We start from the raw sequence: 27,201 nt of genomic DNA on the forward strand, positions 1-27,201 counted from the left end.
AGGGTCCTGGGATCAATCCCGCGTGGAGCTCCCTGCTCAGCCGGAAGCCTGCTTCTCCCTCTCCTGCTCCCCCTGTTTGTGTTCCCTCTCTCACTATCTCTGTCAAAGAAATAAATAAAATCTTTTAAAAATATATACATATCCGTTCAAAAGTCATGCCTAAAGAAATGAAGGCAGCACTTGCCCACAGGCTACAGCGCGAAGACCCTTTATTTAGAGTCAGGGCCCTTCCGCTTAATAGCCTCATATGCTTGGACCTCTAGGGCCTGAGATTCCGCGTCAATGTCTTGAAATTGCTGCGTGGTTAATAAAACCTGACGCGCATTAAAGCGCTTTCAACACCCCCCAGGGCTGCATCAGCTTCAAGTGCTCTCCCTAGCCTTAGGTACTCTCCACCCAGCAGCCAGTGCGCAGGCGTGGGGGAGGGCCGCTCTGCTGGAAGCGCGCAGGCGCGCCACATCAGGGCTCATGGAGGCCCCGTTGCCCTGGCGACGGTTTCCCAGCTCCCTACCGCAATCCGCCAGGCCTTCATCGCGATACACTAAGCCAAGAAGCCCTAGCCATGACTTCGTCCACCCCTGCGTCCTTCACTACCGGCACAGCCGACGGGTTGCCTGAGACTGAGAAGAACGCAGGGGAGTCCGAGAATACCTATATTCTGCGGCCCATTTTCCAGCAAAGGCGGGTAACAGACGAGCTGTGGTGGGGGTGTCCTACGAGCTGCTGGGTCAGGTCGACAGAGGCCGCCCGGCAACCTGCGCGTGGGGAAAGCGCAAGGCGATCCGCGGGGTGGGCGGGGCGGGACTGGAGAAGGAGGAGCGGGGCTGGCGGTGGGGCGGGCTGGGGACGCAGGGCGGGACTGGAGAAGGAGGTGGCTGGGGAGGGGTATGGAGGTGGCGGAGGAGGGACTGGGGAGGGGCGGAGTGGGTTTGGTACAGAGGAAGGTATTGGGATCGAGTCCAGCAGGGAGGGAAGGAGTGTGGGGTGGTCTGGAAACCTAGGGGCGAGCCGGGGAGGAGGCGGGCGGGGACTAGAGAGGAAGGGGCAAGCCGAGAGGGTGGGATGCTATCTTTCTTGAGTCTCCAGCTGCTCTGGCCAGCTGTGGACCAGACCTACAGTTGCAGCGTTAGGGCGTCGGGAGCACCTAAGGCTAGCGTAGTGGGAATGGTTGGCTCTAGGAGACCCGGGATGTGGGCAGAGGAAAGGAGGGGTGGAATAGATGAACAGGAAAGAAACGCCTTGCATCGAATTCCATTCAGCCATTTTCCAGGGTTAAGGTGTGCTATGGGTGCCAGAATACGCTTACTCCTCTGCAGGGAGTGGGACCTGTATGCATTCAAAGTCTTACCTAGGTATCATCCGGCTGTTCTTGGCCCACCACCGAGATGCCTTCCCAAAATTACACAGTCTAGTGAAGAGGACAGTCCGCTAGGGTCCATCACTCACTTCATTTTCACAAGATTAAAAAAAAATAAATAATTAAAAAAAAAAAAGCCCCTCTGTTGCTTGAAACCAGATTGCTGAATCAAATGCTTGGCAAATACTGGAAGCCAGGAACTTTGGTTATAATGTGATACATTTCATGCAGTTTTCTGGTGGGTGGAGTGGACATCAAAAAAGGTATGTTCAGTTATCTTGGTAAAAGTTTCTAAATGCACAGAACACCATTTGCCTGCATTTCTGTTGCAAAACAGAACAAAAGCAGAAAAAATTAACATATATTATGTAGGAATAATCCTCTAAGATTATTTGTTATTTGTTTGAAGAAAACTTTTGACATTTCACTGAAAATGAGAAAGGCTTAAGGCGAAGAGCCAAATATAGTATATTTGTAATAGGAAAACCCTTTTTAGAACAGATCAAATCCTGGAAATCTGTGGATGATTCTGAAGTTCATCTGTGAGAATAACCAGGCAAGAGAGCAAAGAAAATACTGTTAAAAAGTGATAAGGGTTGCTTCAGAATTTAAATTAAAAAACGGAACCCCACCCCAAAAAGTAGTAAGGGACCACTAGGGCTACCAAATATTACACTGCATTATAAGCTCAAAACCTAAAACATTCTGGTCACTTGGCACATAATAGACAAATCAGCTAATAGAATATATAGCCCAGAAAATAAAACTAGTGTTTTAATATATGATAAATACAACTAAAATGTGAACATATTTCAGGGTGGTGAAATTAGGGGAGGTTTTTTCCTCTTGTCTTCATTTATTCAATAATCCATTCCTTCCAAAAGTATTTATTGTCTACTATGTGCTGGGTGCTCTTCTAAGAAGTGGAAAGATGACAGTGAACAAAGCAGTGAGAAATCCCTGCCCTCATAGAGCTTATGTTCTAGCTGGGTAGAAGGACAACAAACAAGATAAATACATAAGTGAACTATATAGTATATAGTGTGTATATATAACTATATAGTACACACACACACACACACACACACACGTATATATACATGTAGTATATATCTCCCATAGAGATAGTAATGACTACCAGGAGGTGAGATATAAAGTGATGTGGTAGGAGAGCAATTTGAAGTTTTAGAGAAAGTGGCTAAGGAAAGTGACTTTTGAATAAAGACTTGAAAGAAGTGAGGAAGGTAGCAATGCCTATAGAATGAGATTTGAACTTCAGGCAGAGGTTAACAGCAAGTGCAAAAGCACTAAGGTGGTCATGCCTGGTGTGGTCAAAGAACATAGGGAAGACCAGTGTGACCAGAGTGGAGAGAACTAGCAGGAATGTAGTAGAACATGAAATCAGAGAGTTTGATAGGGTAGGTCATATGGGGCTGCGCAAGTGACAGTTAGGATGTTGCTTTTACTCTGAGTGAGGTGAGAAGCATTTGGGATTAAAAAAAAAAAAGATTTTATTTATTTGAGAGAGACAACAAGCATGAGCAGGGAGAAGGGGCAGAGGGAGAGGGAGAAGCAGATTCCCTGCTGAGCAGGGGGCTTGATCTCAGGACCCTGAGATCATGACCTGAGCTGAAGGCAGATGCTTAACTGACTGAGCCACCCAAGCACCCCAAACATTTGGGATATTTTGAACAGAGAAGTGCCATGATCCAACATATATTTTAACAGGACCAGTCTAGTTGCTATGTTCCACAGGATATGGGGGCAAAGGCAGAGACAGAGACTTGTGTGAAGCTGGTGTAACCCAGGCAGGAGGTAGCTTGAAGCAAACTGGTGGCAGTGCAGTGGAGAGAGTGATTGAATTTTAGATTATTCTGAAGGTAAAACTGATAAAATTTGCTTATGAACCAGGATGTGGTCTGTGAGAGAGAAAGTCAAGAAGCCTGACTTCAAGGTTCTTGGCCTGAGCAACTGGAAGGATGGAGGTTCCATTGACCAATACAGTTTTGAAGAGAGAAGATGGTCAGAAGCTCACTGTTGGATGTATGAACTTTTGAGTTGTCCATTAGACATCCAGATGGAATATGTGTTGGAATATGTGGTCTGAAGTTCAGGGGAAAGGTCCAGTCTATAGATATACATCAAGAATATGACTTGTTTTTTTAAGTTGTGTATGTCACTTTGATAATAAAAAGTATGAAAAAGAGGAATTAAATTGTTGGTAGTGACAAAAAGCTGTGGGCAGTTGATTTATGAAAGTAAATTGAAATTTTGGAGTTACCAATTAGATGTTTCACACTGTTTCATTTAGGTTCAGACCTTCTGTGGTTAAAGAATGTATCCATGCTGTTCTTAAGGAGGAGCTAGCAAATGCTGAGTACTCTCCAGAAGAAATGCCTCAGCTCACAAAACGTTTATCAGAAACCATTAAAGACAAATTAAAAGGTAATTGTGGTGATACTTGGAAATAGACATTCAATTTTACTTGTTTGTCTCCTTCCCTATCTTTAAACAATGGGCATAAGCTGTGGATTCTTTTAAACACAATTTTTCTTCAATGTCTAGTCCTCTCAATTATTTGGTAACTTTTACTCTTGTAGGTCTTTCCAGATAGTGGGGAAGTTAAAGATATGAAATAAAACATTGTATGCATGCAGTATCTGAGACATTCCAGTATGATAAAGATCAGGATTTACAAGGACTCCTTTCTCCCATCATTCTTGGTTGTTTTTCTCACCAACATATCAGTTCCTTAGCCTGTCTGTCATTCATACCCTCACTGTCTGACCTCAGCCCATCCCTCCAGCTGAGTCCTTAACTAGTCACCAGACTCAGCTCTCCACTCTTGCTAAGCTCTGTATATCTATAGAACATACCTCATGCTTTTTCTCCCCATTCTCTTTGTCTTTTTCTCTCTCTTTTTAAAAGATTTATTTATTTATTTGAGAGACAGAGAGAGAGTGTGTGTGTGTGCATGTGCTGGGGAGGAGGTCAGGGCAGAGGGAGAGGGAGAGAGTCTTTAAGCTGACTCAGTGCTGAGTGTGGAGCTGGAGGTGGGGCTCGATCTCATAATCATGAAATCATGACCTGAACTGAAACTAAGAGTCAGATGATTAACTGACTATACCACCCGGGTGCCCCTCTTTTGTTCATAATATTATACCATCTGAAAAGTCCTTTCTCTCTACCTTTTTAAAACTAGAACATTTTTTTGGAGGGAAGAAAATGTCTATGTCACAGTAATACATTTTCATTGTACTAACCTAGACCATTTAGAAAAGTACACATTTAAATTTTTAAAATTATATAAAATTCCATTACCCAAAGGTAGTTACTTTTAATATTTTGATGTACTTTTTTCTTTTTCTTAATTTGCTTTAATTTTTAGAAACTAAAAAATATGAGTACAAAGAAGAAAATAACAATTCTATGTATTTCACCCAGAATTAACCACTGTTTGTATATCAACATTTTTATTTTCACTTTTTAAAAAAGATTTTTTATTTATTTGAGAGAAAGAGGATGAGTGGGGAGAGGCGCAGAGGAAGAGGGAAAAGCAGACTCCCCACTGAGCAGGGAGCCTGACTCGGGGCTTGATCTTAGGACCCTGAGATCATGACCTGAGCGGAAGGCAGACACTTAACTAACTGAACCACCAGGTGGCCCTATTTTTACTTTTTAATGACAATTTGTTGTTACTGTGAAAAAGATACATGTCCATTATAAATAAATTTAAACAGTGTAGAAAAATAAATAAAATTAGAAAATCATCCAAAATGCCACCACCACATTAAATATCAGTATTTAAATATCAATATTTAATGATAACCATTAATATTAGGTGAACATCATATCAGACATCTTTTCCGTGTTTATATACAGATAAATACCTTAATAATAATGGGATACTTTGGACCTATTTTGCATAGTGATATAGCATTCATTCTGTATATATACACATATATGTGTATTTTTTTTGCATTCATTTTATATTTAAATGGAATGATTGCTCACTATTTAGTCCTTTTATCATGCCATTTTGGTTCAGTTTCTTATCTGATGAGATTTTGTTGTAAGTTTTTTCAGAAAGGGCTGAGAAATGCTACATTCTCTGTGTTCTTTAATGTTTGAGGATGTCTGCCTTTTGCCTTTAAATCAGAATATATTTTGGATGTATATAGTATTTTGAGGTAATAACTTATTTTCTTGAGAATCTTGTAGATTTTGTTTCATTGTCTTCTGGCATTGAATGTTACTGTAGAGAAATCTAAGGCCCCTTGATGTCCTCTGCCTAAAGAATCCCATCCTTAACCTTGATGCTCAATAGCTTGTTTAGAATATTGCTTGATAGTGAGCATTTTATATCTGTGGATTTTTTTTCATATCAGGAAAATTTTCTTGTATCTCTGAAAACATTTTCTGTTCCATTCGTTAGGTCACAGGACAACAAATACTGATATGTTGAATCATCTCTATCTTCCATATCTATTAGCTTTTCTGTGCCATACTTTCTTCCCTTTCCAGTAATGTTTACTTGTAATTATCTTAAGCCAGTAATTCAATTTTCATTTGTGTCTGTTCTGTCCCTTACCATTTTTTAAATTTATTAGGTCTGTACTGATACTGTATGAGTATTCAGTTTGTCTTATGGCTGCAATCTTCATTTTCCTCTTTCTGTTGTTTATAATCTGATTGAGTTCTTATTTTGTTGAATTTATGAGCTTATGTTGTTCTATACTGTGAATCAGTTGTGAAGAATTTCTCTTTGTTCCTTGGTTTATATTATTTCCTAGGTTGAGGGGTTTTTTTGTTTTGTTTTTATTTTTGTCTTTTAAACAGTATTTTGTTTGTTTCTTGTTATTCTTTTCTTTGTTTTTCTTGCTGCATTATTGCATATTGCTGGTCAGCTTCTCTCTGTTTTACTCTGATGTGTGATTTTCAGGTCTTTTCCTTTGCTCTTTTCATAATTGTCCCAACACAGTGTGGGTGATTGGTACTCATCCACCATATCTGAGATTATTTTATTTTTACAATGGAAGGGCTAGGTATTTAATATTCTAGCTCCTTGGGTATCAGAAAAGGAGGAAGAGAAATGGGTAGAGGAAGGAGGAAGCTCTGTGGAGCTGTGTGCACTGTTTTGGGCTCTGTCTCCTGAGATTTTGTTAAGTATCCTGAATTAAGGGTAGTGTCTCACCTGGAAGGGGAACTGTAGTCTTCATATTATTTGTCTAATTTACTATGTAGTCCTGGAGTCCTTACTTTGATCAAACAGAGTTGGCTATGTTTCAACTTTGTCCATTTCCTTTCCCTTTTAACCCCCTTCAATTGTTTTCACTGTTCCTTGGTTAGAAAAGGGGGAAGATAAAGATGCCCATTCAGTTTTCTTCTCTTCAGATTTGGTGTTAGTGAGAATTTTCAGGATTTTGCTGCTTTAACAGTATATTTTCTGGGGAAGCAGCAGAGTTGTGATGGGCTATACAATTATACTCCAGAATTGTATGTTGTTTTCTTTTCTACCTTACTGAACAGCTTATGGTTTTCTAAATGCTCCATACTCTATGCCTTTGCACATGCTGTTCCCTCTCCATAGAATGGAGACATTGTCTGGTAAATTCCTACTTTTCTTCTAAGACTCCTTTCATTTATCACATCCTCCAAGACGTCTCTTCTGGTCACCGCTTCCCCACTATCTAGACAAGGGAAGGAGCTTCCAGCTCTGTGTTCCTATGTATCTTACACATGCTCCTCTTGGAATTATTAATATATTGCTTTTTCATTTTATTCTTCATGTTTGCCTTCCCAACTACTCTATGTTCTTTAAGGCAAGAAGAGTCTCTTTTTTTTTCCTTAAGATTTTGTTTATTTGTCAGAAAGAGAGAGAGTGTGTGCATAAGCAGGGGGAGCAGCAGACAGAGGGAGAAGCAGGCTCCCTGCCGAGCAAGGAACCTGATGTGTGGCTTGATCCCAGGAGCCCAGGATTGTGACCTGAGCAGAGGCAGATGCTCAACCAACTGAGCCAGACAGGTGTCCCAAGAATGGTGTCTTATTTATCTCTGTGTTTTGTCGACTTAACATTACATGACTTAGAGTAGGAGAGAAATGAAGGAAGCTGAAATCTATTGAGAAACTAGTGTGTATCAGTACTGTTGTAGATGCTGTATTTATTACTTCTGAAAATTAGTAGAGGAAGAAAAAGGTAGAAATTAATATTCACTAAAATGGAGTTGGGAGGCCAGAAGAGGGAGCTCTAATACCGTTCCACGTCTTATCAGCCGGCCCGGAAGAGCCTATGCTTTTACTATCCCAGCAGGAGGAAGATTTTCTCCTTGCCCAGCAACAGCCTTGCCAATGAGAGACTGTCAAGGATTCCGGCAATGAAAAGCCACTACATTTCCAACTCCTGATTTACTTCAGTGGACTTTTTGTTTATAACAGTCCTCCCAACGTCCTCCTTTTCTCTTTAAAAGAACCAGCTTCTTTTTTGTTCTCTGTACTTGCCTGTGGTTTTACTATAGCTTTCCTATACTGAATTACAATTCTCTGCCCTTCTTGAATAAACCCATTTTTTGCTGGTAAAATAACTGACAGTCTTATTTTTAAGATCAATGTATTATATCTTATCTCATCTCACCTCGCAACATCCCCCAGGAGGTAGGTAATAATATTCCTATTGAACCGATGAGGAAGACTTACGCCAAAAAGGTGAACAGCTTGTCTGAGGTTACACACTTGGCAAGCTGACTGACTGACTTACCAAAGTAAGATTTGTCCTCACGTCTTTCTGACTCCCAAGCTTACCATCCTACTCAGCCAGTGCTTGTGAACTGAATACTTGTATTCCTTTCTAGGCAAATTTACCTTCATTAAATAACTTTACCACTTTTACTTATAGATAACTCTCTTATTTTTTTCTAGAAATGGGATTTGACCGATACAAAATGGTGGTACAAGTAGTGATTGGAGAACAAAGAGGTGAAGGAGTATTGTGAGTAGTTGGTTTTTCCTTCTTGTTTTTACTCTTAAATGTTTCTTCTTAGGTATTCATCCTGACAATTCAGTAAGATTGTATCTGTGTAAGAGTGAGAGGAAAGGACAGTATAACAAAATGCAGCTGTGAACCAAAAAGATCCTGGCACAGAACAGTGTGGTTGACAGTGTGGGTGAGCTCTGCAAGGTAACTCACTTCTCACTTTTCCTAATATCTGTAGGCCAGTAAGTCTTTCAGGTTTTATGTATATGTGCTCCTAAGTCCAGTATATGTATATGTTTCTTCCTCAGTTCCTTCTTTTTTTTTTTTCCTTAAATTCCTTCTTGCCTGGATTTTGTTCCTATCATTCCAAATTAATTTCTTTAAAATTGTCTGAGACCTCCTTATTAGCATATCTAGTAGTCCTTTCTTAGCTCTTGTTCTTGGCCTGGGCTTCTATTTCTTTTTTAAAATAATTTTTTAAAAAAGATTTTATTTACCCATTTCAGAGAGAGAGAGAGAGAGAGTGCTCGCAAGGATGAGTGGGAAGAGAGGCAGAGGGAGAAGCAGACTTTATATGGGGCTTGGTCCCAGAACCCTGGAATCATGACCTGAGTCAAGAGCAGGTGCTCAACCAACTGAGCCACTCAGGGGCCTCCTGGGCTTCTATTTCTTAATATTCATTCCAGTTTATTTTGGCCCTGATGTCACTTATCTAACTTATTTCTCTTCCCTTTCCTGGTTCCTCTTTCTCCCCTACATCACCAGCTCTGAGCTTTCTTTAAGGCTCAGTTCTTGTTCTTCTGCTCTTCCCACTGCTTTTTCAATTAGCTCATTCATTCTCATGACCTCAAATTGTCATTCATGTACTGGTGAGTTCAAAATGTGTATTTCCTGTCTTTCCCTATGCCTGAGTGTTAAGCTCCTGTTTTCCTTTGCAAACAGTACTGAGTATATTTTATTTTAAATTTTTTATTATTATTTTTTTAAGATTTTATTTATTCACTCGACAGACAGAGACCACAAGCAGGCAGAGAGGCAGGCAAAGAGAGAGAGGAGGAAGCAGGCTCCCCGCTGAGCAGAGAGCCCAATGCGGGCTCGATGCGGGGCTCAATTCCAGGACCCTGGGATCATGGCCCGAGCCGAAGGCAGAGGCTTAAACCCACTGAACCACCCAGGTGCCCCAGTACTGAGTATATTTTATAAGAAAGTATTAAAGTATTTGTTGAATGAATTTTTAAAATACCTTATAGATATTATCCCTGAAAATTTTTACTATAGAATGTTAGATTTGGAAGGGACTATGGATATTTTCTAGTGTCTACTCCCCTTAATTTATAGATGACACTTACGAGGATCAGTATGATTTACTCCAAATTATGTATCTGGCTGGTGTCAGATAAACTAAAAGAGCCTCACCTTCTGACTTCTGGCACAGTAATCCTCACCATAGTGCGCCCTGCCATTTGCTCAGAAGGCTTCCAGATATTTTCTCACCTCAGTGATATAAAGAATTACCTCACTACCCTATCAGCTCAGATTCAACATGTTCAAATACAGTTGCAAATTTCTTCTCCCTTCTTCTCCTTCGGTCAGCCTGCCATTTTAATTTCTCTGTCTTTCACAGTATTGCAAAGCTTTTATTAACTCTGGCTTAAAACCTTGAAATCCTCTTTTGTCATGTTGAGCCGTTACTCTCTCCCCCCACATGCACTGTAATCTGGAGGCCAGGCTTCCTTAGCAGCCCTTTATCAGCATTGCCAGATTCTGGTCTCTTTCCTCTACAATTCATTTTGTATACTAGACCAGTCTTTCAGAAGCACGCCTCATTTTCTTGCCATAAACTTTTCAGAGTTTATTTTAAACCCTGTCAAATATAAACTCCTTAAACTGGTTATGATTCACTTTGTAAAACGTGATAAGGCCAAACTCTAAAGTGTAGCATTCAAGGTCACTCTCCTCCTTTTTAAAAATTTTATCATCTAAAATTCCGTACAGGGACTAAGGAACTCCCTTTTTTCTATTACTTAGCTTCAGAGTTTGTCAGCACGTCTGGATGTTGTTTTATTTATACCTGTACCTACTCTCCCTGTCCCACCAGATTATTTTGAAGCAAATTCCAGTCATTGTACCATTTCATTTGTAAACATAACAGTATACAATATCTCTAATATACAATATCCCTTTTTAACATAATAATATATCATCACATCTAAAATATTGTCGATCCTTAATATTATACAATACAGTTTACTCTTGTGCACAGTATGGGGGTTAGGCTTGTCAACCCCTGCACAGTCAAAAATAACTTTTTATATCTTCATATAGCTTTGACTCCCCAAAACCTTAGCTATTAATAGCCCACTGTTGACTGGAAAACTTACTGATAACATAAACAGTCAATTAACACATATTTTATAAAGATATTATACACTTACAACAAAATAAGCTGGTGAAAAGAAAATGTTACTGTTATTTAAAAGATCAAAAGGAAGAGAAAATATATTTATAGTACTCTATTTATTGAAAAAACATCTGCACATAAGTGGATCTGTACAGTTCAAACCCAAGTTGTTCAAAGATCAGCTGTGTATGTGTGTGTATTTGTGTGCACATAATTATGTGTTTATATTCCTTTTTACAGTTTGTTCAGAGCAGGATCCAGATAAAGGCCACCCACTGCTTTTAAACAATACGTCTCTTAAATTTCTTTTAATCTATTACTTTCTCTTTCTCTCTTTTTTACCTTGCCATTTAATTGTTGAAGAAATGGGGCTGTCCTGTAGAGTTTCCTACAGTCTAGCATTTGCTAACTGTATCTTTCTTATTATTTATTTATTTATTTATTATTTACAGGAGTTTTGTACTTTAGATTATAATCTAGTGCTACCTTATTTATTTTATTGCTCAATGTCCCAACTTTTGCCACTGGCAACTCTTTCAGTTGCCTCTTGTGTCCCTTTGGTATACCCTACTATTGTGGGGTTTTTGTTTTTTTTTTTAAGATTTATTTATTTGAGAGACAAAGAGAGCAAGAGAGTGTGAGTTGGTGGGTGGATCGAGGGAAAGGGAGAAAGAGAGAATCCTTAAGCAGACTCTATACTGAATGACGCAGAGCTTGATCTCACAATCCCTAGATCATGACCTGAGCCGAAATCAAGAGTCAGGCACTTAACCAACCAAGCCACCTAGGTGCCCCTATTGTGGGGTTTTTTGAGCACTTCCTTACTTACTGGCTCTATAAGATGCTTCATCATATTCATTCCCAATGCCAGCCCTATAATTAGCCATTTTCTCAAGGAGCTCTGGTTCATTTTATTGGAGAATGGCATTAGAAACTAACATCTGGGCACTAGGTGTGGCTATTAACTTTCTAAATATTGCTTCTGCTCTGTTCTTTTTGGACTCCAATTACCTATACTTGGATTGAGATGTTCTTTTTACTATATTCCACAGGTCTCTTATGCTCTTCTCTAGGTTTTTGTTTTTTCTCTCTGTGCTTCCTTTTGGATATTTTTCTATTGACCTTTCAGTTGACTAATTCTCTTTTCTGTTGTGTCTAATCTGTTATTCAGTCCACTGACTGAATTCTTAATATCAGTTATTATGTTTTTCAGGTCTAGAATACCCATTTGATTCTTTTTTATAGATTCTAATTCATTAGTGAAATCAACTAAGGCACCCAGACACACAGGCATGAGCTTTATTTGAAGAATTTGTGTAAGAGATTTCTGAATCTGTCCCAATGAGGGAAGAAGGGGCCTTTCTTTCATGTCTGTTACTAAAATGTAAATTAAGATAATTGCTGATCAAACTTATATATTGTTCACAAGTAGTTTTTGGCCGCTATTTTAGTTATTGTGATCATCAGGGGGAAAAAAACCTTTTCTTAAGACACTCAACTGGAAAGGGCAGGCAGTGTACTTCAGTGGTACTGCACCACTCTGGAGAATATGCTTTCTGGCTCTGTCCTATGGCCAAAGGCAGCAGCAAATCCTACCTGTCATCACCTTTTGGTCAAAGCAGCCACAGATTTAAGAGTCTTTGGTTCACAGATGTCTAGACCCACAAGTACTTTACTGTTGAGCTTCACCTGGCACGTCATTAAATTGACAGTGAATACTGGGTACTTCAAACTGTGTTCCTAGGAGGCAGCTGTAATTCGATTAATCCAGAGTGTCCTCTTGTTCCTCTTCTTCAGTCTTTGCACTTTTGTGCATTTCACAAATGCTCTGGTCACAGCTCTGACCAACCTTAGCACCACACATGCTGCCTCACCTCCTGGACCCGCTAGGAGCAGTCAGTGAGGCCAGTGAAATTATTTTTTATCTATGTTCTTTATCTTTCCTCTCTCCTCCCTTTTTACATTTTGGTCATAGCAGTTATTTTAAAGTCATTGTCTGGTTATTCTCCTATCTGGATCATGTGTGATTCTGTTTCCACTGACTTTTTTTTTTCCCTTGGTAATCCTTTATGTGACTCTGTCTCTCAGCATGCCTGGTTTAAATTTTGGACATTGTGTGAAAAAATTATAGAACCTCCAGATAATATTATTTTCTTCCAGAAAGAGTTTACTCTTTCCTTTTACATTCAGGTAGACTATGGACCGCTTACCTTAATCCAGTCAGGGGCTAAGCAGAGTTGAGATTAGGTGGCAGTTTTGACTTGAGACTCTTGCTACCTTCAGTTCACCCTTCTTTCTTGAATGTAGCCCTCCAGATCTTTCAACTAAGAACCTGAAATGTTCATTGAGACCCCACCCCCATCAGGTACTGACTTTTATATTTGTCTCCTCAGTATGAAACTACTTTTTAGTTCAACGTTTTTTCCTTAGTGTATTGGTTTCCTATTGCTGCTGCAAAAAGTTATCACGGGCACCTAGCTGGTTCAGTTGGAAGAGAGTGCGACTCTTGATCTCACAGTTTGAGTTTGAGCCTCACACTGGGTGTACAGATGCCAATAAATAAATAAGTAAGTAAATAAACTTAAAAAGTTTATCACAAACACAGTGGCATAAAAATATTATTTTACATTTCTGGAGATCATAAATCCAAAATGCGTTTCACTCAGCTAAGATCAAGGTATTAGAAGGACTGCATTCCTTCTGGAGGTTATAGAGGAGAATCCACTCTTTTGCCTCGTCCAGCTTCTAGAGATTGCCTGCATTCTTTAGCTTATAAACCCTTCCTCCATCCTCAAAGCCAGCGGCATAGCATCTTCAAATATTTCTCTGACTCTCTCACCACCTTTCTTTTATAAGGACCCTTGTGATGACATTGAACCACCTGGATAATCCAGGGTACCCTTCCCATCTCAGAATCCTTAATTATATATCTGTAAAATTCTTTTTATTTTATTTTTTGCCATATAAGGTACCATATTCACAGGTTTTGGGGATTAGGACATAGATATGTTTGCTGAGAGGGCCATAATTTTGCCTGCCACACTTGGCTTTCAGTTTCAGAATTCAGCACATGTCTTAAGGGGAAAACCTACCATGTGACAGGCTCAGTTCCACTTTCTCCTTTTGGTCCTTCAAGTGTCCAATTTTATCTCCATATCCCTGCAAGTCTTGCTGGTTTCTTTTTCCCTGAGTTACTGGTGTTCTAGAGGGGCAAAGCCTGGATTTTTAGCTTCTAATTCTGTGCCTGGATTTGGCAAATGCCTCAGGGAGAATTCCGATGCAGGATATCAGTTTACCTCCTTGCAGTTCACCTCTTTCTGGGATTTTGTCTCCCCTAGTCTTGCTCCAGCTGCATTTTGATTCATTTTATCCAGCCTTGCTAATTAATCTTGGTGGGAACACTGGCATGTTACACAGTGTTCCATCATACCTCTGAGTCTTTTTGACACAAATATATATACTTAAATATAGCATTTTTTTCTTTCTGTATAGCCCAGGCTTTGGGTGTGACCCAAAGTTCGTCTTTGGGTCGAAGACAAGAGAGTTCGTCTATGCAAAACTTTGGGTGTGACCCAGAAGTCTCAGGTTTATCTTACACATTTCTAGCCCTACACTTGGAATTGATCATTTCCCTGAGGAGCCCTGGTTCTTTTTATTGGCAAAGGGTGTAAATATAGACTGTACTTTGAAGGCAAGATTGTGTTTTATGCATCTTTGTATCATTTGCACCTAGCACTTCCTTCATATATAACAGACCCTCAACAAATATTTGTCAAGTAAATTTTTATATTCCTGCCTTCACTTGGTTCCACTCAGCTTAACTACCACTTCCTTCATGAATTGTTTTCTGGTTTTTTTTTGTTGTTTTTTTTCCTTCTGTCTAAATTCTCTAACTTTTGTAGCACTTCTACAAATTTAGTTCAAATGTTATGTGACTGGACTTGGATTAGACAGGCTTTACAATTCTTTTGAATTCTGAGAACCTATAAATTAGCATCAACTATACATTAACTTATTCTTTTTATGTGTTCATTTTTTTACCTAATTAAATTGAGGGATTGAGGATTGAGACAGGTTTTATTCTTTTTGGACATATAGTAGTTGCTAAATAAATCCTTATTGGTGATAGATTAAGGTTAATTTTATTTGCAGTTTAGAAATAGGTGGAACTTTTTTGACTTAAGAAAGTGTGGAAGGGCGCCTGGGTGGCTCAGTGGGTTAAGCTGCTGCCTTCGGCTCAGGTCATGATCTCAGGGTCCTGGGATCGAGTCCCGCATCGGGCTCTCTGCTCAGCAGGGAGCCTGCTTCACTCTCTCTCTCTCTCTGCCTGCCTCTCCATCTACATGTGATCTCTGTCTGTCAAATACATAAATAAAATCTTTAAAAAAAAAAAAAAAAAGTGTGGAATATTCGGATTGGAGAGTTCGTCTATGCAAAACTTTCTACTAAAAAAAACCAAACAAACCCCAAAATGAACTGGGGGTACCTGGGTCGCTCAGTCAGTTAGGCATATCCAACTCTTGATAGCTTACATCTTGATCACAGGGTTGTGAGTTCAAGCCCCATGTTGGGCTTCACGCTGGTCATGAAGCCTAGTTAAAAAAAAACACCAAAAAACAATATTATTATGATATATGTGTATCTTTCTCTATAACCTGAAGCTGAACTGCTTACGTTCAAGGACAGCTTTGTCACTATTTGTTTGACCTTGGCAAGTTTACTTACTTTGTCTGATGAATCAGTTTCCATATTTATTAAATGGGTTTAATAATATAGCAGGAGCTCCTGGGTGGCTCAGTCAGTTAAGTGGCTGACTCTTGATTTCAGCTCAGGTCGTGATCTCAGGGTCCTGGGGTCCAAGCCCTTGTGTAGTGCTCTGCACTCAGCTCTGAGTCTGCTTGTCCCTCTCTTTCTGGTCCTCTCCCTGCTCTCTCTCTCCCTCTAAAATAAATGAAATCTTTTTAAAAAATAGTACCTACTTCATAGGATTAAGTGAGTCAATACATGTAAAGCACTTAGACCAGTGGCTGGTACAAAGTTAAGTGCTCAATAAATTTTAGTGATGACTCATACATACACACATGTATTAAAAATATAAAAGCATTTGTAATTTTTTCACTTAACATTGTATTGTGCACATATTTTCATTTTTTATAAATTTTGTAAATGTTTTTGTGTTTTGATAAAATATCTCTTTAATGGCTACATAGAATTTCATTGCCATAAAATACCATGATTTCCTCTATCACTTACTACTGTGCATTTCAGTTATTTCCATTATTTATTTATTTATTTTAAAATTTTTATTTTTAAGTAATCTCTGTACCCAACATGGGTCTTGAACCCACAACCCCAAGATGAAGAGTCATATACTCTACCAACTGAGCCAGGCAGGTGCCCCATAAAATTGTTTCCATTTTTTTTTTAAAGATTTTATTTATTTATTTGACAGAGAGAGATCACAAGTAGGCGGGGGGGCGGGGAGCAGGCTTGCTGCTGAACAGAGAGCCTGATGCAGGGCTCGAACCCAGGACCCTGAGATCATGACCTGAGCTGAAGGCAGAGGCTCAACCCACTGAGCCACCCAGGCACCCCAAATTGTTTCCATTTTTTAACTGACTTTTATTTTGCCTAACATTCTGTCTTTCTCAAGATTTGGGGAGATAATGGTTAATTTGAGAATTCAGAGGCAGTGTAGCAATTCTATAGAGAGAATACTGGGTTCAGAACTAGTTAGATTGAGTTCTAGTTCAGAGTTTGTCCCTTTCTTTTCTGGCACTCTACAAAATGATCACAGTGGACAAAATAATCTATTAGGTCTTTTCCAGACCTACTTTTTTATATTATTGTGCAAGATTTCAGTCATAAGTCTTAGATAGTATTTCCTCTAAAATTTACTCAAAAATATCTTGGCTGAAGTAATCTATAATAACTTCCCACGCAAAATACCAAAGACTCAAGGTATTGACCACTTAGGCTGGTCAGAGTCTGGGGTTGTTAAGAGTCCTTGGGCTGTCGCCTCCAGTTACATCTATGATTTCAGTCCCTTCTAGTTTATCCAGTATATTCTGCTGTACAAATAGGATTTTCTATGTGGCAACCTGTGAAAAGGTTTGGAAGCACTCATCTATAAGAATGTATCAAAGATATAGCACAGAAGACTGTGGGGGAAGGGAAGGAAAACTGAAAGAGAAGAAATCAGAGAGGGAGACAAACCATGAGAAACTTTTGACTCCGAGAAACAAACTGAGGGTTGGGGCTCCTGGGTGGCTCAGTTGGTTAAACATCTGGCTTTGGCTCAGGTCATGATCCCAGGATCCTGGGTTCGAGCCCCACATCAGGCTCTTAGCTCAGCGGAGAGCCTGCTTCTCTCTCTCCTCCCAATTTGTGCTCTCTGTCTCTAAAATAAATAAAAATCACCACAAAAATAAAATAAAATAAATAAAAATCTTGGGGCACCCGGGTGGCTCAGTGGGTTAAAGCCTCTGCCTTCGGCTCAGGTCATGATCCCAGAGTTCTGGGATAGAGCCCCGCATCAGGCTCTCTGCTCAGCAGGGAGCCTGCTTCCCCCTCTGCCTCTCTGCTTACCTCTCTGCCTACTTGTGATCTGTCTGTCAAATAAATAAATAAAATTAAAAAATAATAATGATAAATAAATAAAAATCTTAAAAAACAAACAAACTGAGGGTTGTGGAAGGGAGGGGGGTGGGGGAGAAAGGGTAACTGGGTGATGGGCATTAAGGAGGGCATATGATCTGATGAGTGCTGGGTGTTATATGCGACTAATAAATCATTGAACACTGCATCAAAAACTAATGATGTATTATATGTTGGCTAATTGAATTTAAATAAAAAAATGTATCCAAGAAAACTTTTGCTCATGGCAAATAGATATAGTTCAGATCCTTGTTATATTATTTATAATTCTTCATTCTTTGACTTTTCAGCATGGCTGCTCGCTGTTTCTGGGATGCCGACACTGACAACTACACTTACGATGTTTTCATGAATGTAAGTTTATTTGAAAGCCTCTTTTTCCTTTCCAAGGACATGTGGACATTCCAAGTCAAATTAATATTATTAAGATATGAGGACACTTTAGTTTTAGATGTCTGTCTTTGACTCCTGGATGAAATGAATTTACTGTTCCTTTACTGTGTTACTAAAGCAGAAGAAATCTAATGTGTCGCCCAAAGGGAGACTTGTAGGTGTACAAATGATATAACTCTTTACAAGTTTGATTTTGAGAAATCATTTATTTAGTGCTAACAGACATGTGGCACTTGGCTAACTATAAAGAAGTTTGGTTGGCAGGGGTGTGTTTGGGTGGCTCACTTGGTTAAGCGTCTGCCTTTGGCTCAGGTCATCATCTCAGGGTCCTGGGATCAAATCGTGCATTAGGCTCCCTGCTCATCAGGGAGTCTGCTTCTCCCTCTGCCTTTGCTGCCAACTCGTGCTCTCTCTCTCTCTCAAATCTTTAAAAAAAAACCAAAAGAAATTGGGGTGGCAGGGATTCATGAGCAAAGGTGATTTTCACTCAGTAATAAAATTAATTATTTTATCTTAAAGCTATTTTCAAAACTAAGCAAAAGAGAAATTTTTAAAAAGAGATTTCATTTAAACACTGGTACATTATTGGCTGAATGTTTTATATATTTTAATCATATGTTGTTATACTTGCTTCCAGAAATGATCCCTAGGTTGTGAATTAGTAGACTCAGAGTTAAAGTATAGTAGAATAGAACAGAAACTTGGTTGAGTGAATTAGGAGAGGGGTTCCATTTCCAGCTTGGTAACTTTCTAATTGAATGACTTCAGGTGTCATTGGACTTTTCTCTGATTGTATCAAGTAACATTAGGAAGCTGTATTAGATTTTCCCAAAGAACAGCTGTGGTTGCCTAAAAATAATTTGGGGGACTTGTTTAAAGTACAGATGCCAAGACCCTACTCAAGTAGATTCTGATCAAATAAGTCTGGTGTTAAATCAGTGCATCTGAATTTTTAAAAAAGTTACCCACATGATTATGCTTACTGCCAGGTTTGGAAGTTGCTTGTGTTGATGTCATCTTAAGATACCTTTTAGCTCTAAAATTCTATGGTCCCACCAAAATTTCATTTTATGTTCAACTCCCTTAGGGAACAAGGGCTGAATAGTAGGAAGTACTGTGTAAATCCCATTTATCAGCTCTCTAGGGGAAGGGTCAAGCTAAGGTGATGGTTTTTCCTGCTTTTTGGAGTTACTGAATCCTTATACAACGCAATTAAATCATTCAGCAAATAATCTGAGCTCCCATTAGGTGCCAGCCTCCCCTGGGGGTGCGAGGGATAAAATTTTGACCAAGACAGGCATGGTGAACTCTGGGAGGTACTGTAGAACAGCCAAAGTGGAATCTATAGACCATTGCCAGTCCTTACGCTGTGTGGTCACAGATCCTTTATAAGAGAAGTACATAGAGTGTAAGAGTTTAAAAACTCTTACAGGAATTGGACAAAGTAATTTTATATTGGTAAATTTAATAGTAAAAAGTTTAGGCTATATTTTGTATGTTTCTTTTTTCATTTCATTTTCCCATTTATTAATTTTTATTGTATTTTACAAAAGTATCAGCCCATAAGGCCTGGACAATAAAAAACAAAACAAAACAGGTTTCTCACCACAGATAGCACGATTGTAGAACACAGCTCATGGTTCTCCCACCCAAGGATACAGGGACCTGGGCTTAACCAAAGAATTTTGCTTTGGTTAGTAATCAGGTACTTAAGTTTAGATTGTTTTCTCCCAGTAGTACCAGGCTGGAGGTGAGAGTTGCTGGTCTCAGGAGTCACTGAGGTAGGTGGAACTCCTCTAATAACTTAAAAAGTGTTTTAACAAGTTTAACTGTGATTGAGTTAAAAGATAGATAAATGGATTTTATCAATTAAGAACAAACACCCAGATGCCATTTGCCCTGACCCAGAATTTATGACAAGGTGCTGTTACGTTTTTTAAAGATTTATTTATTTGAGAGAGAATGAGAACGCATAGGAGGAGGAGCAGAAGGAGAGGAAGAGAGAGAATCTTGAGCAGACTCCCTCCTGAGCACAGAGCCCAAGGTGGGGCTTGATCATGGTCTTGGGATGATGACCCGAGTCAAAAATCCAAGAGTCCATGCTTAACTGACTGAGCCACCCCAAGATGCTGTTATTTTTATCTATGATATAATATCATTATGCACTTACTCCTAAGAAACTCAAAACATTTCATATTGTTATTTCTGTGATAAATTAGGAAAAATGGGACTACTCATTTTATGGAAATGAATTACATGAGGTTCATTAGTTTGCATTTTACTTCTACCTTCAGAAAGTCTAATTCTTTACCCATCCCACCCTTTGAGCAAGCAATTTTGTAGTTACCCTGAAGCAAGCAACTTTATAGCTATATTCTGGAAACCCTTTGTATATTGAAGGAAAAACCTTTGTGATTGAAAACTGGCAAAGATCTGAGATGATGTTCATTTCAATTGCCTTTGCTGCCCCTTAGCCCTTCATTAGTACTAACGTTCTGGATTTGTGTATGTTTTGTTTTGTTTGCTTTTTAGGACAGTTTATTCTGTGTTGTAGCGGCATTCGGCTGTTTCTACTATTGAATCTGAAAAGTTGGGTAAAAATATGACCATGAAGAAATAGAGACTTTTTTATATTGTTAAATATCTCAACAAAATAAAGATAATTTGGCATTTTGGCAACTGAGTCTATTCAGTTTTAGGCCTTGTATTTTAGTGTTTTGATTTTGTTGTAATATGTTCTTAATTGTATTTGGAAAGTGGGGGAAATTCATATTTCAATTGTTCAAACATAACCAATTGTAAATATTTGGATATATTTTCTACCAGTGTGTATTTTCAGGGTTTTAAAAAATCATATACACAATTTTGTACCCTGATTTTTCACTTCTCATAATGTCATGAGCAGTGTTTAATGTCATTTTATTTCCATTATGATTTTCATAAGCATAATATAATAGCTGCACTCACTCCACTAGGTTATACCATTGGTAACTGTTGCCATTTCCTTATTAAGGGATTGATTAGAAATTTTCACTATTACAAATAACACTGGCATGAATTTATTTGTGCATAAAGGTTTTTTTGTACATTCTAAATTGTTTTATCTCCTATCCATTGTTTCTGCTTTGCTATTGCCATCTTACACCTTACACAGCTTATTAGGTGAAATGCACATTCATTTTCTCCTGGGTCTGCCATAGTGTCAGACACAGTGTCCAAGTTGTGTATGAAATCGGGCCTTCCTTTGAAACTTGGAGATTATTTTGGTTACTATCCAAGCTCCCACTCTCTTTATAGTGATGTTCCCCGTTGTAGCCCCTGGCGTCTTCTCCAGCTAGCAGCCCTTATTGGGAACACCTTAGTTTCCAAGCCACGTTCAAGTAACTATTTGAAATTCAAAAGAGAAAGGGTTACAATTTAAATCCTGTTTCTCCCTGGGGGCTCTTCAGTACAGTCCTGAGTGTATCCACCCACTTTTCTTCTCAGCCACTTTCAAGTCAAGCATGTAGACAAAAAAACAGTAATAAATATATTTAAAGTTCTTTTACATTCTTCTCCCTTAACATTGGGTATTTGCTTGTCTTGCATCTGTGGAATCAAAAGTGACCCCTCCAAAGGTTCATTCTAGCAAAGGAAAACGTTTCTCTACCAGATACCCTACTACATGTGGTTTCCTACCAGCCGGCCTTCCTTGATTCCGCTCCTGCTCAATTAGACCTCGGCTAATAATCATTTATGGGAGAGCCAACCTGGGTCAGAAATAACGGAAACGAGGGTTTGGGACCGGCTACAGGTCACCACAGGGCTGGGCGGACGGACGGGAGTTCTCCCTTCGTGACCAAGTAGGGCAAAGTTGGCGCTGGGGTGAAGCAGCCGCGGGCCGAGGGGTCTCCGGCGGAAGGCGTCACGGCCACCTGCCCTGCGCCAGAGGCCCGGGACGGGACGGAAAGGCCAGAGAGAGCAGGTCCTCCCCGACTGGCAGCGAGCACGCGCGACAGTCCACGGCCGTAACTCCCCACGAGGAGGCGTCTTCACCCCAAACTCCAGTTCCGCATGGCGACTGGCCCTTAGCCACCTCATCTCTTGTGTCCGGCGTTCTCTGTTCAGCCACGCCATCCCTTTGGAGGGCGGAACTACTGAGTCAGGGGTCATGGTTTTCAGGGAAATGTCGTAGTCGGATTGACAAGAAGGCGGGCAGTAGGCGGGACTTCCGGGCCGCTGTTCCGTCAGCTGCCTTTCCCGGGCGTCTCCCCGCAACCTCTTCAACTTTCCTTGTCCGTGACGCGGCGCCCGGGAGAAAGCTGCCAGGACTCGGGCCCGCGGAGCGTGAGCTGCAGGTGAGGATCCGGTGTGTGCATCTCCTCGCGGCTGTCTCCGAGAGGACACGTTGTGTGGCTAGGACCGCCAGGAGACTGACCGAAGACTGGGTCAGTGACAGCGAGGGGAGTGCGTGGAGGGGTTACGAGGCTGCTGTGACCCTGGGCAGTGACAGCGAGGGGACTGTGACCGAGAGGTAGCTGCTTGCGAGGAGTGTGCGACCCAGGAGCGGTGAATGCGAAGGGACTCTGACCTCGGAGAGCACGAGGCAGAGGCTGCGAGAGGAATATGACCGAGAAAGTCTGAGACAGTGCCCCGGAGGAGACTCCGGGTGGAGGGACAGTGACTGTGCAGGGAATCCGACCTAAGGGAACCTGAAGCAGCGGCCAGGAGCGGGGAGGGGGGCGGATCTTTGACTCAGGAGCAGTAACTTTGAGGGGCTGACTTGGACAACAGTGTGGGCTCGGTGCCTGGACATGGTACTGTAGGGTTGTGTTTGGGCACAGGGTGTGGTTGAGCGGTCATGACTGGGCAGGGAAGGTGTGTAGTATAAAGAATGCGGGTCTGGGTGGCATTTATCAGACCTGAGTTTAAATTTATGGACAAACGTCTTGTGGCTGGAAAACTTACCTCAAAGCCCAGCTCCGGTTTTTTTTCTTTCTTTTTAAAAGATTTTATTTATTTACCTGATAGTGTCATTGACAGAGGGAGCACAAGAGGGAGAAGGGAGCATCAAGGTTCCTGCTGAGCAGGGAGCCTGTCTTGGGGCTCCATCCCAGGACCCTGGGATCATGACCTGAGCCGAAGGCAGACTCATAAGGCCTGAGACATCCAGGCACCCTATCAGCTCCAGGGTTTTCATCAGTGAATGGGAAGTTTGGACTAATGTTTACTAGACTAGGGGTTCCATGCTATTGTTGGGTTATGAAATCCGTTTAGTGGATAGCACCTGAATTTCTTTTAATGGAATACAATAGGAATTTTCAGTGTGTTCACATAGTATTGTTTCATGAAACTTGTTTCAGTTATGTATGTATGAGATGATGATGTAAAATTGATTTCATATATCCTAAAATGTATGAAATGTAGTAAAAATGTTTAAACTCAGTTTATTTCTGAGTTTTCTTTCAGGTCTAAAATGCCATGATTCTTTGTTTAGGGGACTGTTTAGAAGTTCAAAGACTGGCTCTATGGCTGGGGCAGGGGTGAAGGGGGATAGGCTCCATCAGATTGACTTAATTGGAGAAGGCTTCCCAAATATAATTGAGGTGACTGGTTATGACTGAAGATTGAAACTCAAGATCTCAGTTGTAGAACCAGAACTTAACATATTGAAATAGGGACAGCGATATTTATAGAAGCAGTGAGGATATAGGGGTTTGTGATAGGAAAAACTGCTAGGAACAGACATCGAGAAAGGGGAAGCTTTGAGGAGGGTAGGAACAAGGCTTAAGAAGGGAACTGAAGATAGAGACAGAACATTCTGCCAATACGGACTTTAGGGTTCTTTTCAATCTTGGTATTTAGTGATTCTGTAAGCACCATGAATTGCCGGTAAAAAGATATTAGTTGAGAATGGAATTGTTGCAATAATCAGTGGTAAGCAGATGGTGACCATAATGTGGAAGAAAGGATGATGTTAGGAAAGTCAACAGTGGTGATCTAGAATACCATATGGGAGAGGCTTTGGTGTATTTAGCTGTCCAGCTCCATGATTTATGTACTAGAGGCCAACACTGGCAAACTAGGAATAATACCATGCCGTGAGTAAATTTAGATGATGTTTTAGCTGGTGGTTTTATCCCCTACTGATCCCCATTCCTGAGGGCTGTTAGCAATGCAGGTGAAATGAACTAAAGTGAGTTTCACTACGTCCTCTCTACAAACTTTTGTAGAAGGTGCTACTGATTGTACACCCAGTGATTTTTTAAACAATATTTAATAGAAGAAGTTTGAGGGGCGCCTGGGTGGATCAGTGGGTTAAAGCCTCTGCCTTCTGCTCGGGTCATGATCCCAGAGTCCTGGGATCGAGCCCCGCATAGGGCTCTCTGCTCAGCAGGGAGTCTGCTCCCCCACCCACCGCCTGCCTCTTTGCCTACTTGTGATCTCTGTCTGTCAAATAAATAAATAAAATCTTAAAAAAAAAAAAAGAAGTTTGAGGTAATTTTAGCCTATCTGATGCTGCAATTATCTGATAACGTAATAGGGACCCTCACCTCCTACACACATATACTTTGTAATAGAGGAAGGTAGTTCAGAAAGTTTCTTGAGTTACCGGTATGGTATTGAGTTGTGAATGGTGGGGGAGAGGCTTTGTTTAGTCAAAAAATGGCTAGTTACACCTTTTTCTAAAACATTAGATGTTTACTTGGCTTACACTTATACATAACTGAAAGGAACTACTCAAGAATTTCTGTAACAGAATATAGTTGACCCTTGAGCAACACGTTTTAGCTGCATGGGTCCACATACACGTGAATTTTTTTTCTGATAAATACAATATATACTATAAATGTATTTTTTCTTTCCTATGATTTTCTTTTTTTTTTTTTTTTAAGAGAGAAAGGGGGAGGGGCAGAGGGAGAGATAGAATCTTAAACAGGCTCCACACTTAGCTTGGAGCTGAAGCAGGACTTCATCTTACATTCCTGAGAACGTGACCTGAGCCAAAATCAAGATTCAGATGCTTAATTGATTTTCTTAAAAAAAAAAAAAGATTTTGTTTATTGATTTGAGAGAGTGAGAGATAACACGTAAGAGGAGGAGGAGAGGGAGAAGCAGACTCCTTGCTGAGGAGGGAGCCCAATGTGGGGCTCGATCTTAGGACCCAAGGACCATGACCTGAGCCAAAGGCAAACACTTAACCACCCAGGCCCCTCAGCCCCTTTATGATTTTCTTAATAACATTTTCTTTTCTTTAGCTTCCTTGTATTCCTTGTCAGAATATGGTAAATAATATGTATAATATACAAAATATGTTAATCAACTATCAGTGTTATTGGTAAGGCTTCCAGTCAACAGTAGGCTTGTTTTGAAGGGTCAAAAGTTATAAGCAGATTTTCAAGTTTGTGTGTTGGGGAACAGTGCCCCTAACCTTTGTGTTGTTCAAAGGTCAGTTGTATATGCTTCAAGATAACTGACTTAGAAGTCATTTAGACTTGGAGACTGCAGCACTGCCTCTGGGGTCCTTTGTGTTTGTTGCATGAAAGGATTCTTTTGACCTACCCTGCTTTGCAAATTCCCTTCAAAAACCGGTGTAATGGCCTGATTGATAAAGAATGAACTTTATTCCTTTCTTAGCCTAGGATTTTTCTTCCCATAAATAGGTGAGGTTTTGTTTTTCTTGGGGTCCTTCTCTTTGGATATGTGATCCCTTAGGGAGAATAATCTAGTCAGAGCCTTAGATTTAGAAATCCCAGGTTAATTATCTGATGTTAACCCTAACTCACTCTGTGACTAAGGGAAGAACTGTTTGCTTTCTCTTGTTTTAGCTTTTCTGACTATGGCAGAGGTAACTGTTTTTCTGCTTAAACAGTCTTTAATCATCAGAAACATAGTCATCCTCACCAAATTTTGTATACAGTCTCATGGAGTTTGTAAACCACCTGACCCCATTCATGATTCCCCTATGGAGCTGTCTAACCTATAGGTTAGAAATGATTCTCTGAGGGAGCTAAATAACTTTTCCATGTTATAAATGCTGATAAAAATTGATTTAAAAAATATTTATAGGAAAAGCAAGCATAATAATTTGCTATTGTTATTAATGTTGAGTAATGACAAGATAGTAATAATTATAATTTTCTTATGCTTTACTTTTCATGTATTTGCATAACTGATCTGAAGTCAGATCTTTTGGCTTTTCTACCGTTAGAGAACTCCTTCTATAATTCAGTCAAGAAATTCAGGGAATATACACATTTTTACGTACTCTATTTTGCAGTATGTGCCATAGCTCCACTCGAGAAGAAAAAAAAAGAGAACTGTTTGTGAGTCTCTAAAAAATATTTGGCACTATGTTTGTTTACATACATTACTCCATTAATATAAATAATTTAATTGCTTGCATTTTACTATTTGCAAACCAGATTAGTAGGTAGATATATACCTGGATTTTTCTGGTTTTTGTTTTGTCTTTTTTTCCCTTTCTTTTGGTAACTCTATTGTTAAAAGTTACATTAGTTTGAAGCTTTCTTTATTTGTCCTAGAATGACTGCCAGTGAGCCGGGGATCCCCTGGGTCTGCCAGGCTGTTATATCACACTCACAACTATTTGCAAACCAATTTTGAAGTGAAGGCTGGTAAAAAAATAGTGACATATGGTCTTTGCTCTATGCTAGAGAACAAAATGGGTGTGTGGCACTTAACAGAAAATAGGTTTTTTGTTTTGTTTTTTAAGTAGATTTTCTTATTTTAATTTAAAGGGAATTATCCTAGGTGTGATTATCTTTGTTTATGTTTTGGCCCTAGAGTAGAAATCTTAATCTTTTTTTGTGCCATGGGCCCCTTTGGCAGTATGGTGGAACCTGGTGGATTCCCTTTTGGAATAATATTATTATACCAGGCAAATAATTAAATACATAAAACAAAAAGGAAACTATGTTGAAATAAAGTTACCAAAATGCTTTTGAAATGTGTGATATAGGGAACTCCTAGGTGGCTCAGTCATTTGAGTATCTAACTCTTGATCTTAGGATTGTGAGTTCAAGCCCCAAGTTGTGCTCCATGCTCAGTGTGAGGCCTACTTAAAAAAAATAAATATAAAATAAAATGTGTAATATAATACTATATGTGCTTTTCATTAATACCATAAATAATGTTTATTATTAGTGGATCTTATAACCATAATAATTTAAAAATGATCATATGTTTAAATAGTGTTTCAAGATATTTTTAATAAGTGTGATGTTATCTGAAAGTAAGATTTCTATTATTGACAATCTGTTACTGTTGTAGCTTATGTTCATAATTGAAGGAAATTGTGAATTTGCCAGAGGTTAGTAAAAATGAAGATATAATTCTTTTTGTCCAAATTCCAGACTTCCCTGAATCTGTCAGAGACCCTGTCTTAGATATATGAATTCCATAACCCACTCTAGGAAAAGC

At 39.7% G+C, this 27,201-nt stretch overlaps 2 protein-coding genes across 3 annotated transcripts in view; both read left to right on the top strand.

Moving 5' to 3' along the window:
* Nucleotides 1-461: 461 nt before the first annotated feature.
* Nucleotides 462-20,461, top strand: TCTEX1D2 (Tctex1 domain containing 2). The gene is made up of 5 exons (XM_032869380.1): nucleotides 462-681; nucleotides 3,669-3,802; nucleotides 8,273-8,342; nucleotides 17,676-17,739; nucleotides 20,311-20,461. The coding sequence occupies exons 1-5, from the start codon at nucleotides 563-565 to the stop codon at nucleotides 20,356-20,358; spliced, it is 435 nt and encodes a 144-aa protein (XP_032725271.1). The 5' UTR covers nucleotides 462-562; the 3' UTR covers nucleotides 20,359-20,461.
* PCYT1A (phosphate cytidylyltransferase 1, choline, alpha) overlaps nucleotides 17,674-27,201 on the top strand; it is a 50,987-nt gene continuing 41,459 nt past the window's right edge. Inside the window, exon 1 of one of the 2 annotated variants that reach the window (XM_032869378.1) lies at nucleotides 17,674-17,739. The gene's annotated coding sequence lies outside the window, so the exon portion shown is untranslated. Of the gene's footprint in view, nucleotides 17,740-21,977; nucleotides 22,116-27,201 lie in introns of those variants that run through there. The other variant, XM_032869377.1, reaches the window with a different exon arrangement.

The sequence above is a fragment of the Lontra canadensis genome, unplaced genomic scaffold, assembly GCF_010015895.1.
Source record: "Lontra canadensis isolate GAN:19392208 unplaced genomic scaffold, GSC_riverotter_1.0 scaffold38, whole genome shotgun sequence".
Classification (NCBI taxonomy): Eukaryota; Metazoa; Chordata; class Mammalia; order Carnivora; family Mustelidae; genus Lontra; species Lontra canadensis.